The following is a 12214-nucleotide window of genomic DNA, read 5'->3' as shown; positions in this document are numbered from 1 at the left end:
GGACTTGTTTGGGTTTTCTTCATTCTGCTCAAAACATTTGACACAGCTTTAACAGAACCACCAAACCTGGCTATTCCAAATCACTTTGCAAACTCTCGTTTTTATTTGAATTAAAAAGCTTTGATGAACAAACATATGATACATACACGGTATAGAACCAGTTACCACTTAAACTTCAGATAATGATATAGTACAGAAAATAGAATAAACCAGTTTTGAATCATGTCTTGGAAATGAACGTTCAAGCTCAAAGTTATAACATCAATTTGGGGATTTTACACAAGTGGCCCTCACCCCCACCCCAGTTCAGAAGGGGAAGGCAGATTTAGTAAAACCAAGGTCTTTTAAATCAGTTGGCTGATATTTTAAACCTATAGGTCCCCCAACTCAATATAAACAAAATTCTTCATAGGAACTTACGTTCTGAAAACAATTAGGTCATTATATTTCTTAAGTCACATTACTAAAGTTCTTAAGTCATGAGAAAGTGTATTGTTTACCTGTACTGCCTTAAGTCAGGGCTTGTTCTTTTTTTGAAGATGGCTGATCTCAAATCTTATATCCTAAGTAATAACTGGTATTCTCCAAAAGCATGATTCTAAAATAAATAGTATCTTAAATGGTTTTAATTAATTAATTAACTAATTGTTTTTTAAACTTGATCAGGGCCTGCCTTAGTGACACCCTGTGCTGGATTTGTATTGCCTAAGGGAACCTGGACTGGCTCTTGGTTCCTGCAGCACCAATCACCAATGCAGGAGCCGGGAGGAGGAGTGCTCTGGCTCCTAGTGCCCTGGTGGCTGATAGTGAAGGGGTTTTAGAGGCTCCTCAGGGAGCCTCATCTAAGCCTTTAAAAAGGGAAATAAAATGAATGCATGAAATAAATAAATAATTTAACAAAAATTAAGTTTCTGGTTCTTTGGTGTAATTCAAGGATACCTTAAAAGAAAATAATCTGATTACATTACATAGTCCATGATGAGTCAATGGTCCAAATAACCAGGAATCAAAGATTTATTTAATTCAGTTTAGCAATAAGGTACTGGCATAATCTACAGTACATTTTTTAAAAATTAAAATTCTTTAAAATACTTGATGAAAATTGAGATCCAGTGGTTGACTATTGGCATTAAGTTACAAGGGTTCCTGTATTTAAAGTAGATACCAGGGACTTCTTTCCATTATATACTCTCATGATTTATTAAGCATGGCAATTCAACACGAGTACTGATTCATTATATTTTAAAGGGAAAGACTGTCTTGACAGCCATTCTCAGTCAGTCAACAGTGGCAGCATCAGCACCACACAACCATCCTACTAGAATAAAGCAGGTTTAAAAAACACACCACCATGTGAATGCTGCCACCTGAACATCCTACACTGCCTCAAATTGTTATTCTAGGGCCGTGTTAGAAAGACATGGCTGTGGCTGTGGAGTATTACAGCACTTGCCTTTAATCCCAGCACTTGGGAGGAAGAGGCAGGCAGTTGTGAGTTTGGGGCTAGCCTGGTCTACACAGAGTTCCAGTCCTGCCAAAGCACATAGTAGGACCATGTCTCAAAAAAAAAAAAAAAAAAAAAGGAAAGAAAGAAAGACAAGGTCACCACGTCCAAGTGTTTGGGATCTGTAATAGTCTTTTTCTGTGAACATTTTCTTAAAAGTATAACTTCCTTTTCCTATAATTCAAAGCACAAGCTGGATTTAAAAACATTTTAGAAAGTATTATTTCTGGTTGAGAATTCCAACCTTGAAACAAATAAACAAACAAACAAAATACCCCAACTGATAGCAAGGAAATGAAGAACCCAGAACATCTATCTGCATATGTAGGCAGTCAGTCTACCCTTGCACAGCTAGTTATGTGCAAGACACAGCTTGTGTCCAGTTACACACTTCCCTAGGTTAGGTATTATACTTAAAATAAACCACCTCCATGCATACTTCAGTACTTTCTTCAATGCTTTTCAAGGTAACAGATGTAAAGTTTCAAATCATATAACATGAAGGTATAAACTGAATCACAAACAGATCAAAAGTACTCTTAAACTTACCTTCCAAAACTAAATATAACTCAGATCTGAGCACATGTTCTGCAAAAGTCACTGACAATACAGATGTCTAACTCGGCACAAAGGTACTTTTTCCTTCAGTTATACTAGTTGTTGGGTGGATGCACAGCACTGAATTTAGATTTCTCTAGTGTTGGGTCTGTCACACATCTACAGTCTAAACAACCTTTCAAAGCACGTCACTTTAGCTGTAAGAGAACTTGCAGATATTTAGACATGTGAAACATACATATACACTCCTCTAAGATGTAAACTAGGACCAACTTCCCATTTCATTGTCAATTTAAACTAATTTGTAAACTGTTTTTTCATTGCTTTTTTCTTATATGTATGTGTGTATATAATATATATATTTATAAAAAAGAAAACCAAAACCCCAAGCCAAGCCAAACCCTTTGATGATTTAAGTCCATTAACAAGTAAAGATAAAACTATGACTATGTATATAACCAATTATGAAACTGGCTTTAAACAAAGGAAACATATGCAAAAAAAATCTTTGTGTATTTGATAGTCAACTTAATATAACAAAACCAAATTGAAATAGCTTATTAAAAGTGTCCTTATATAAAAATGGCCTTGTGATGTACAGTAAAATGCAATAAAAATTACCATCCTTTTTTCCTCCCTCCCACCCCCAGTAACTAAAATGGCTACCGTTCCACAACTCTTTGCTTCTATAGAAGAAACACAGTGATGTGATTAAACATTTTCTAGGTTGTATGCTTGTCGAATGTTGAGAGTGTCTCGAAGCATTAAATCCCGAAGGCGCCAGAGGGCATCTGCCATGGTGGTGTGTGCCCCTTTACTTTTGAGCCAGTGAGAAGGTAGGCGGCTTTCCTGTTCTTTCGACAAATGGACATCCCGTCTTCGAGCTGAAAATGTGAAGTATAAACAGAGAGACATTAGAATTTTAAGATAAAATGCCCCCCAGTTTTAAGGGTTGATGTATTTACTGAAACAATACATACTAAAACTGTGAATATGTGCTAAAGATTATAAGTCATTGCAAATTTCTTTTATTAGGCACTGATATCTTCTTTTATTAGGCACTGATTGATACTTTATTGTAGATACCCCAATAGTAACAATTATTTTAATGTTATAAAAGATAAGGAAAACATACCTAATAGTGTTAAAAGAGGTAAAATTTCCTAGCTGGGTTCAGATATGAATAAGGAGCCAGCAGTGGTGGTTCACGACTTTAATCTGAGCATGGAGGAGGCAGAGGCAGTTGGATCTTTGTGGTCTACAGAGTGAGTTCCAGGACAGCCAGAATTACACAGAAACCCTGTCTCAAAAAACAAACAAACAAAAACCTGAATAAGGGGCTAGCTCAGTGGCTAGGAGGGCTGGGGTTCAGTTCCCAGCACCCACAGGACCACCTGCAACCTGCAACTGTCCATAACTACAGTTCCAGGGGATCTGAAAATTTCTTCTGACCTCTGCAGACACCAGGCATGCATGTGGTGCATATATAAATATGCAGACAAACATCCATAAAATAAAATTTGGAAAGAAATGAGTAAGAGTATAGTGGCATGCACCTGTAATCCCAGCTCTTAGGAGGCAGAAGGAGGAATACCAATTCAAGGAAAGCCTGAGATACATTTCAGAGCCAGGTTCTGTCTCAAACACTAAACCAAACCACAACAAAAACCAAAAGTCCAACCAGGATCAGGGAGATGGCTTGGTGCATAGAGGTGCTAGTTACACAAGTCTGACTATAACCAGGAGTCCATCCCTCATCTCACACAAAGAGGCAGATGTGCTGGGTTTCAGGTATCCTGGTAATTCTAAGGAAAGATGGGAGTCAGACGAAAAATGCTCAGAAGTTCAAGGGGCACTCAGCCTAGCGTCAATAGTGCAACAACATAAACAAGAGAGACCCTGTTTCAATAGGCTAAGAACTGACTCCTGAAAGTTGTCTTCTGGCCTCCATGCAACCAAAGCACATGCACACACACACACAAATTTAATTTTTAAAATGAACAAGCAGAAGCTTCCAAATTCCTTTCCAGTAACTAGGTAACACTATTTCACTATATATTGCAAATACATTGTTGAACTAAATGAATAGCTTGGTAGACTAAAGAAATATGCTTCTCAGTTTTTTTCTTTTTAAAATTTGACATGGATGTTGTATAAGAGTCAGCAGTAATTCTAGGACTGGGAGGAAATATATTTTTCACCAAGGCTCTCCTTACCTGCCAGAGTTTGGTCCCACTTGCTAATGCTGTTGGAGTCAGCACTGAGTCCTTCAATATATTTCAGGTAGGCCTCTGAGTGGAGAAGCCTTTGGGTCTTTGGTGGGGGAGCCACAAACATGGGTGTTGTTGGCTGCTGTATGACAGGGGGGCCAGTTGGATGAGGACCAGGATATGGAGGTGGTGCCTGCTGCCCAGGAGGCCCCAAAACTCCTACCTGAAAGAGCACAGGATTAAGGCACAAAGATGATCTGCACATGTTCTGAGAAGGCAATGACTGCAATTTTGAGTCTAAGGAAAATCAAACAGAGGCTCACCTGTTGTCCGTAAGGACCTCCCCCGGGTGCCGGAGTCCCTACCATGGGGGCCACGCCTTGGTTCATCACGCCTAGAATTCAGAATGCAATGGCACAGTTAGAGGCTCTGGGTTTCACTGACTGAAAAACTGTCTGACAAGAGCTGATACCGTTTATAATGCCAGCCTACGCATGTACTTTTGCCCTTGAGTGTGGATAGGAACTGTGAGTACCCCCAAACAATCTAATTAGGAAATTTATATTCTTTTGTTTCTGGATACTTAAAGCACAGTAATAATATATTTTGTCAGAGGTACATTAATTACTCCAGGCTTAGAATGTTTTGAACCCTGCATAAGATTCTAGGGATACCCTGGGTGAGCTACAGTCAGAACACATTCTGTTTCAAGGTGCTTTTCTGACCATATAGTCTCATGCAATTGGCGCCTGTGGGATCAGGCTCAGCAGTAACCACGGTACTGGGGCAGGAAACAAGAGCTAAGGAAGAGCAGTTTACCTGAGCTTTGTGGAGGCTGGAGGCACTACCTTACTGTTCCTTTGCAGGCCACCCAGCTGGCTCTACCTCAGGCACTAATGCTGGCAGACAGAAGGCATCTCAGAGGATGGTGTGGAAGCAGTGTAGCCTTGTTGCCATCACTTCGGATTCCAAATGACAGAGGAATAGAGACTTCATGGCCCTATTCTCTCTGGTAATCACTGGGCAAACGTCCTTTAGTAATGTTCATGAGCAACTGTCGTCTCACAGGCCCTTGTTGATAACAATGAACTGTCCTAAATTTAGTTTTTAAGGCAATTTTTATCTCAGGGCTATCTGTTTGCTACTAACAAAACAAAAATAGCCCAGGAACCCAGTTTATCAAAACTAACAAACCACAACCAAACCATTTAAAGCTGTTCCTTAAAGCCTAAGTCCTGCTAGTGATATGGACAGGAACCAGGAGGACTGGCTTCCTAGTCTTCTGTCCCTCTGATTAAAATGTTGATGTTCTGCTGTGTATGTGAGCTCACACCTGTAATCCCAGCACTTGGGAAGCTGAAACAGGAAGATTGCTGTGAATCTGAGGCCAGCCTGGGTTATATAGAAACTGTATATCTCTCTCTCCCAAAGCTAGTGTTTTGACAGGCAGAAAATTGGTCATTTGAAGGTTCAGAGTTCTTAAGTGTCACTTCTAGAAGTACAAGACATTTTATTTGTTAGAGAGAGGAAAGAAATTGTAAAACAAGTTTCTGTTTAAAAAGGAGGAATACACCAAGTCCTTGCAAGTATAACCCAATCACTGTGACAGATGTGTCCTTATTTATGACATGTGTCCTTATGGTGATTTATTTATTTGGAGCTGAGGATCGAACCCAGGGCCTTGTGCTTGCTAGGCAAGCACTCTACCACTGCGCTAAATCCCCAACCCCCTTATGGTGATTTATGAACTGCACAAAGAAATAATGGCAGATAAGCTGCTGCTTCAGCAACACATTAGTAAAGCTGTGGTCCCGGCTCCCCTCAGGTCACTCTTCCATGTTAGACTCTACAGACTTGGAGGCTCCCAAAACTGGCTGTATCACAGATTTGCAGGGCAGCACAAACAAATTAGCAAGCCCCTCCACTTCCTATTAACAAGTACCATGCCTGGGGTAGCCATTGCGAACGTGAGCCAAGACAAAACAGCTAGGCCTCGTGAAGCTCAAAGCCAGATCAGCTGTGCATGGGCGTACACAGAGTTCTGTCTCCCTGACAATTATCAAGTGTGCTGTGCTTTCTTTCAATGCAGTTTAGATTCTGTAGACAAAAGAATCGAGGATCACAAAACACAGCTGCTATATTGGGGTGTGTACTTGCCTTACATAGGACTTCTATCAAGTGCTATATACATTTAGAAGGCGTCAACTCCAACAAGGTTTTACTGACTGACTCAGAGAAACCTTGTGCCAGAGTATAAGAGCAGATTTAGGACCACATTCATTTGCCATATAAGAAAAATTATTTTCTGTTTGACTCCTGGTGACACAGCATCTCACATGAATCACCACATCCAGAATGGAGTACAAATGCCACAAACATTTCTTCCCTTGAGAACATTAAAAAAAAAAAAAAAAAGCTCATTCTCTAAGGAACACAGAGAATGTGGCTAAGCTGTAGGAGTGGAATACATGCATGTCATCCTACACTTGGGATGGTGAGGCAGAAGAATCTTGAGTTCCAGGCTGACCTTGGCTACATAGCCAGATCCTATGAGAGAGAGAGAGAGAGAGAGAGAGAGAGAGAGAGAGAGAGAGAGAGAGAGAGAGAGAGAGAGAGAGAGAGAGAAAGAAGAAGTATGGTGAAGTCAGCATTTTTCCCCTACACACTGCTGGGTCTACCCTCTGAAATATTATTTGAAACCATGTAGAACCTTATGGGCAGTGGGTCCAAGCAAAATGCAAGTAAACCTGACAGGTTCCATCCACATTTCACCTGGGCTTTAGCTCTCTAAGATGACATTTCAGTAATGGATCAATTGCTGCTCCAAGTCATTTAAAAATCACATTTCCCCTAACTAGATTATAGCCAAAAGCAAGTTCTTTTGCATATGATGGAAATTATTATGGAAACTCATGGTTTTCCAATCTTTCAACTTTGATTATAAAGTGAAACAATGTGGTTCCTGAGTTGCATCTATATATTTCTACATAAAACAACTTTTGGGTTCTGTTGACAAGCAAGTATGTCCATAGCTAACAGGGTGTTATATAAAGTGTTATTCATGTTTGTTAAGAGACTCAAGACTAAATCAACACAACCTCCTTTCCTTCCTACATTTTGTTACAAAGTAAAGGATTTCTGAAGAGTTTCACATATGCCATTCTATGATCACCTTTAAAGGGCTGTTGAGGAAGAGATGGTGCAGGGACTCTATAATGAAGACCCTGGGAGGTAAGAATTTCACCAGGTGAAGAAATGTACTCGGAGTAAAAAGTACTTTTATATATGACTCTGAACTGGCAATTTACTGATAAGAGGCTGTGGCCCTCAAGGCTTTTCAAACATATCCTGTCTGATAATGAATCACGCCTCCTGCTCCTTGGTCTATGGGTCTAGCCTCTGCAGTGCATCCTGTGCTGCTGCCAGGTAGCAGATGCACAAGGGCACAGGTAGTACAGGAGGTCACCTGTTCAGCATGTAGGATGGGCCCTACTGCTGACAGCTCTGGGATTCTTAGTGAGGGAAGCCTGGCCACCATGGGCAGCCGGTGCCTCCTGGAAGAACTGGCTGAGGGAGGAAAAAGAATAAAAAAATGAGATTAATGAGTGAATGAGGATGAAGTTCTTACCGGGTGGTGGGATGCCTGGGAGGCCAGGCACACCTGGCGGAAGATGGTGAGGTGGAGGCCCCCCAGGGTGAAGTGGCTGCATGCTGCCCATGCTAACAAGGCCATCAACTGGGCCCTGCAAAGGTGGAAGGCCTGGCGGATAGCCACCCATCATGCCTTGAAGGACACAACAAATTTCAGACATGCATCATTAACATGCAACATGAGCTAAGTAATAACAACCCCCTCCATGCACTACCAATGAATAAAGCACCCTTAGTACTGCATGATATAACAGCAATTAGTGCAATTATTTTGTTGCAGTAATGAACAAAATAAAGTTACAAATATGAAACCCAACATTTTTGGATGAATTAGTACTTAGTAAATTATTGTTTACAATTATTCTCAATAAGCTAAACATATGTTTTCATTTAATAATAAAGAGGAGTTCTAGTAACAGCTTTTCCAAGGTCAGAACTATTGCAAGCTGTTCACACAGTGACTGTTCTGCCACCTGCAACTCCACGTGATCAGTACATACCCCATCACTCCACTCTGCCCGCACTCACATCCCTATCGTGGGTGCACATGAAGGGAAATCAGAAGGGAGGGAAATGAGGTGCAGAGTCCTGATCACAAGGCATGGTTCTCCAGCTTGGGAGCAAAAAAGTCTCAAGACTTCTTCATATACTCCTCCCTTCTATCTCCACCACTGCTGTTAAGAATGGATTATGTTAAGGTTTGAGCTGGAGACAACTTCCAACATCCATCACAATGAATAATATTTCATCTTTAGATTTCAGAATATGTTAAGGAGAAATCTAAATCTTCTCAAGCCAGCTAAAGTCCAGGTCGCTCAGAAACGGATATGCAGCAGGCCTGCGGGGGGACAGCTGGAGAAGAGGCCGCTGGCGTCACTGTCTGCAGGCTCACCAGTGTCCTCGTGTAAACCTTCAGTTGACAGGGGTGTTAACTGAGGTAAAGAGTTCCTACGAACAGAGGCTTTTGTTCCTTTCCTTTCCAAGCATACCATCATATGACAAAACGTCTGCTGGCTAGGGAAGTGTTACAACAAACACGTATTTTTTGGAAAGTGTGTGTGTGGGAATAAAGTTATTTCGGTAAGGACTCACCTATCAAAAACATAAAAACAAAACACGACTCTCCTGGAATTGTAAGAGTCTGAATGAATAGAAAGCTCCCCCTGGAGTACAGTCACTTTTAGGCAGTTTCTCACATAGGAAGGCAAAGGCGTAGCACCAAAATCCTCTTTGAAGAGAATTTCAGTTTTACTATGAAGAGGTATTAGAAACCAATTATTTGTACAAGTTTAGTCTTTTAAAGCTATGGCATACCAAAACCCTGAAACTGACTCACCTTGCCTCCTTAGTCATAGCTAAACTGGCTAGAGAAACTTACAATTACACAAAACAAATTTGAAATATTTGTATACATGTCATAGGATGCATTTCAGTTTTTAAGAGTTCAAGGTTAAAAATGACTTTGAGCAGATACCATCATCTTAAACATGATGAGGTCCAATGTTGCCAAACTGCCCTTTCAACACGCCACCAGGTACAGCTTTGAAGGATAAGTAGGTGAGAAATTGAACAATGTTAGGAGGCTTTGCTTTCAATTACAAAAGCCCATCTGAACGCAGCCGTCATAGGCTGTGGTTGAAGATTAAGTTATTAAGAACTGAAAGACACGACACTTGTCTTCATTAAACTGTACTTTGGCATTTATTATCCCAGTCACATGTGTTCAAATGAGCTTCAATGCTTGTAAGCAAAGCTGGTCTCAGACAACAAGAAGGCTAAGGCTCAGGCCCTAAGCAACCTATATTCCATGAAAAATCACCCTCTTGGCTGCAAAGCTCTCACTGTGGACCAAAAGCTCTTTACTGTAGAGATTCTGCCCTTCACTCCTGTGGCCCAGAAGCCTGGACAGTACGCCTTTAGTAACAGAGCAGCGGTCTTCTAGAGGGACCACCTTCCTCAACCACAGAGCTGTGTGACGCTATTCCCCAACAGGGAGCTAAAATGCTGCAGCTGCTAAGTTTTGTTTCTTTTCAGCTATTTGTATTCATTTTGTCAATATGTTCCTGGATTTTGTAGTCAAGGACATAGTGCCACAGTATTATACATCAAATAGAACAAAAGAGGAGGTCAATGAGGGAATCCTAACTTTCAAAGTCCCCATGATCAAGACCTGATTTCTGAAAACCTCTGGAACCCCATTAACCAAAATGGGCCATGGAATAGAGCAGGCGATTATGAGATTTGTTAGATCGACATCAGTCACGCTGAAAGCACTGACAGCCATGATTCAGATGTGCTTTGGTGAGTGCAATTGCTGAGCTCAGCGACAGTGCATCTGAGAACTTGCCATCACAAAAGTTAGGAGCCACAATGGAAAAGTTACCCTATGCACTCTTCCTCTAAAGCAAAAACAAAAAAGGCAAAAAACGAAAACGGCAAGAACAAAAAAACAGCAAAAAAAAAAACAAAAACAAAAACAGTATCTCAACAAAGCTGCCTTGAACAACACTGTCTTGGACTCCGTGCAAAAGAAGTCAGACTATTGTTTAAGAGGAAACAGGTGGCTTGTACAGAGCTCACCAGACGTGGAGAAGTAACAAAGGAAGCCTGAGAGGTGATCTGCAGGCTTTTCGTGGAGACATGTCAGACAAGATTTCAATTCAACAGTAGTCAAAGTTTGCTATGGCTACCAGAACCAGAGACAACACACACAAGCAAACCACATTCATCATTTTCCTTTTTCTTTTTTTTCCTTTCCTTTTCTTTCTTTCTTTCTTTCGTCTTATTCATTTGTTTATTTAAGTATGTGACTGGGATACTAACAGAAAATGCAGTTTAATGTAATTAAATAGAAAAGCATTACAGAGTGGGCACAATGAATTGAATGAGGACTTCCCCCTCTACTTAGCAGTCATGCACGTTGGTGACCAAGAAAGGATTTAATAATTCATTGTCAAAAATCCTTTTAAGTGGTCAGTCTTTTAAGGATGGCTGCAGCAGAATAAGGCAAACTGAACTGGCATGAGAAAGAAAATCAACATCACCTAAAGACTGCTTTTATGTTTTCCTTGGAGTTCTTCCCAACAGAACTCAGGGTCTATTTACATTTCCTGCTGTAGTGCTCTGTCAAGAGCAGCCTGGGGTAAGAACACTGCCAGACCATGCCTACAGCAAGGGAAGAGCTGCTACCTACTAACTGCCAGGGCTGGACCCATGGCCCACTTTTGGGATAGAGAAGAGACATTGCCTGTATGGGAAAAGCAATACAGGACAACATGGATGACTTCAAACTTTGAATCTGTCATGAGAAAAGGCTATAGACTGTGGCCTACTCCTTTTGGAGAAAAAAAAAATGAAGGAATTTCTTAAAGTGGAAAAAAATGGTCTTAGCTCCTGTTTTTACCTGCAACAGGTGTCAACTGCTGATTGAGCATCCCCATTGGTGTTGGTGGTGGCACCACCCCCATGAGAGCCCCCACAGGGGTGCCTGCTCGGGGAGAAGCACTCGGCTGCTGTTGCTGTGCTGCTCGCTCTCTCTCCTGCTGCTCAGCAACTTTAGCTGCCCGCTCTGTAAAGGCATTTCAGATTTTCAATTCTGTTTTTAACCCAGGAATTCAAAATACCATCCATTGCATTCAACAGGACTAGTAAAAACACAGGCAACAGTTCTGTCTCAATGGAAGGAACGGTAGATGACTAGTCTCAACACAGGAGTCGGGCCGATTTCACTTGATAACCTAGAATTCAGCTTTCCTATCCCATCTTGAGAACTGGTCTGCAAAGATTTCAAGAATGTTAAGACTGCAACACACATTCAGAAAGCACAGGTTTTATCGAAACACATCACCAGCGTAACCACCGTGGTTAATCTCACGAGGCACTCTGAAGATGAGAAGCGCTACCATTATTCTAGTATTAATAGCATAACAGATTATAATTTCAACATGAAGCAATTCCATGGCCCATTATAATTTTTTGGCACAATTGTACTTACTCTAATTTCCTGATTCCTTGTATCCAATTTTACTAAAATTTGAGGACTCATCATTAATATCACAAGTTTAGCAGCTGAAGAAAATTAACTCTGTAAGGGAAAAGTAGCTTACTGCCTCTAGCTTAAGATTTTAGGAAACGTAAACAGCCAGTTTCTACATTCTAATGAAGCAAAGAAAGAAGTCATGATTAACAAACTCCAAGGAGGGAAATACATGATTAGCTAGACTACAGTCATCAGAAACGGAGAACTAATACATACATGTATGTAGCAATGAACAATATTCTGAAAGAACCA

General features: G+C 40.8%; 1 protein-coding gene across 50 annotated transcripts in view; it reads right to left on the bottom strand.

Moving 5' to 3' along the window:
* Window positions 1-80: 80 nt before the first annotated feature.
* Pbrm1 (polybromo 1) overlaps window positions 81-12214 on the bottom strand; it is a 104792-nt gene continuing 92658 nt past the window's right edge. For 39 of the 50 annotated variants that reach the window (XM_076544178.1, XM_076544185.1, XM_076544191.1 and 36 more), the window contains 5 exons: window positions 11327-11491; window positions 7901-8056; window positions 4596-4666; window positions 4279-4495; window positions 81-2946 (listed from right to left, as the gene is read on the bottom strand). In XM_076544178.1, coding sequence (XP_076400293.1) covers window positions 2774-2946; window positions 4279-4495; window positions 4596-4666; window positions 7901-8056; window positions 11327-11491 — 782 coding nt within the window. In that variant the 3' untranslated portion in view covers window positions 81-2773. The remainder of the gene's footprint in view (window positions 2947-4278; window positions 4496-4595; window positions 4667-7900; window positions 8057-11326; window positions 11492-12214) is intronic. The other 11 variants (XM_076544192.1, XM_076544194.1, XM_076544208.1 and 8 more) reach the window with 3 other exon arrangements.

The sequence above is a fragment of the Peromyscus maniculatus genome, chromosome 9 (genome assembly GCF_049852395.1).
Source record: "Peromyscus maniculatus bairdii isolate BWxNUB_F1_BW_parent chromosome 9, HU_Pman_BW_mat_3.1, whole genome shotgun sequence".
Taxonomy (NCBI): domain Eukaryota; kingdom Metazoa; phylum Chordata; class Mammalia; order Rodentia; family Cricetidae; genus Peromyscus; species Peromyscus maniculatus.
This window is presented reverse-complemented; position numbering and strand designations above follow the sequence as displayed.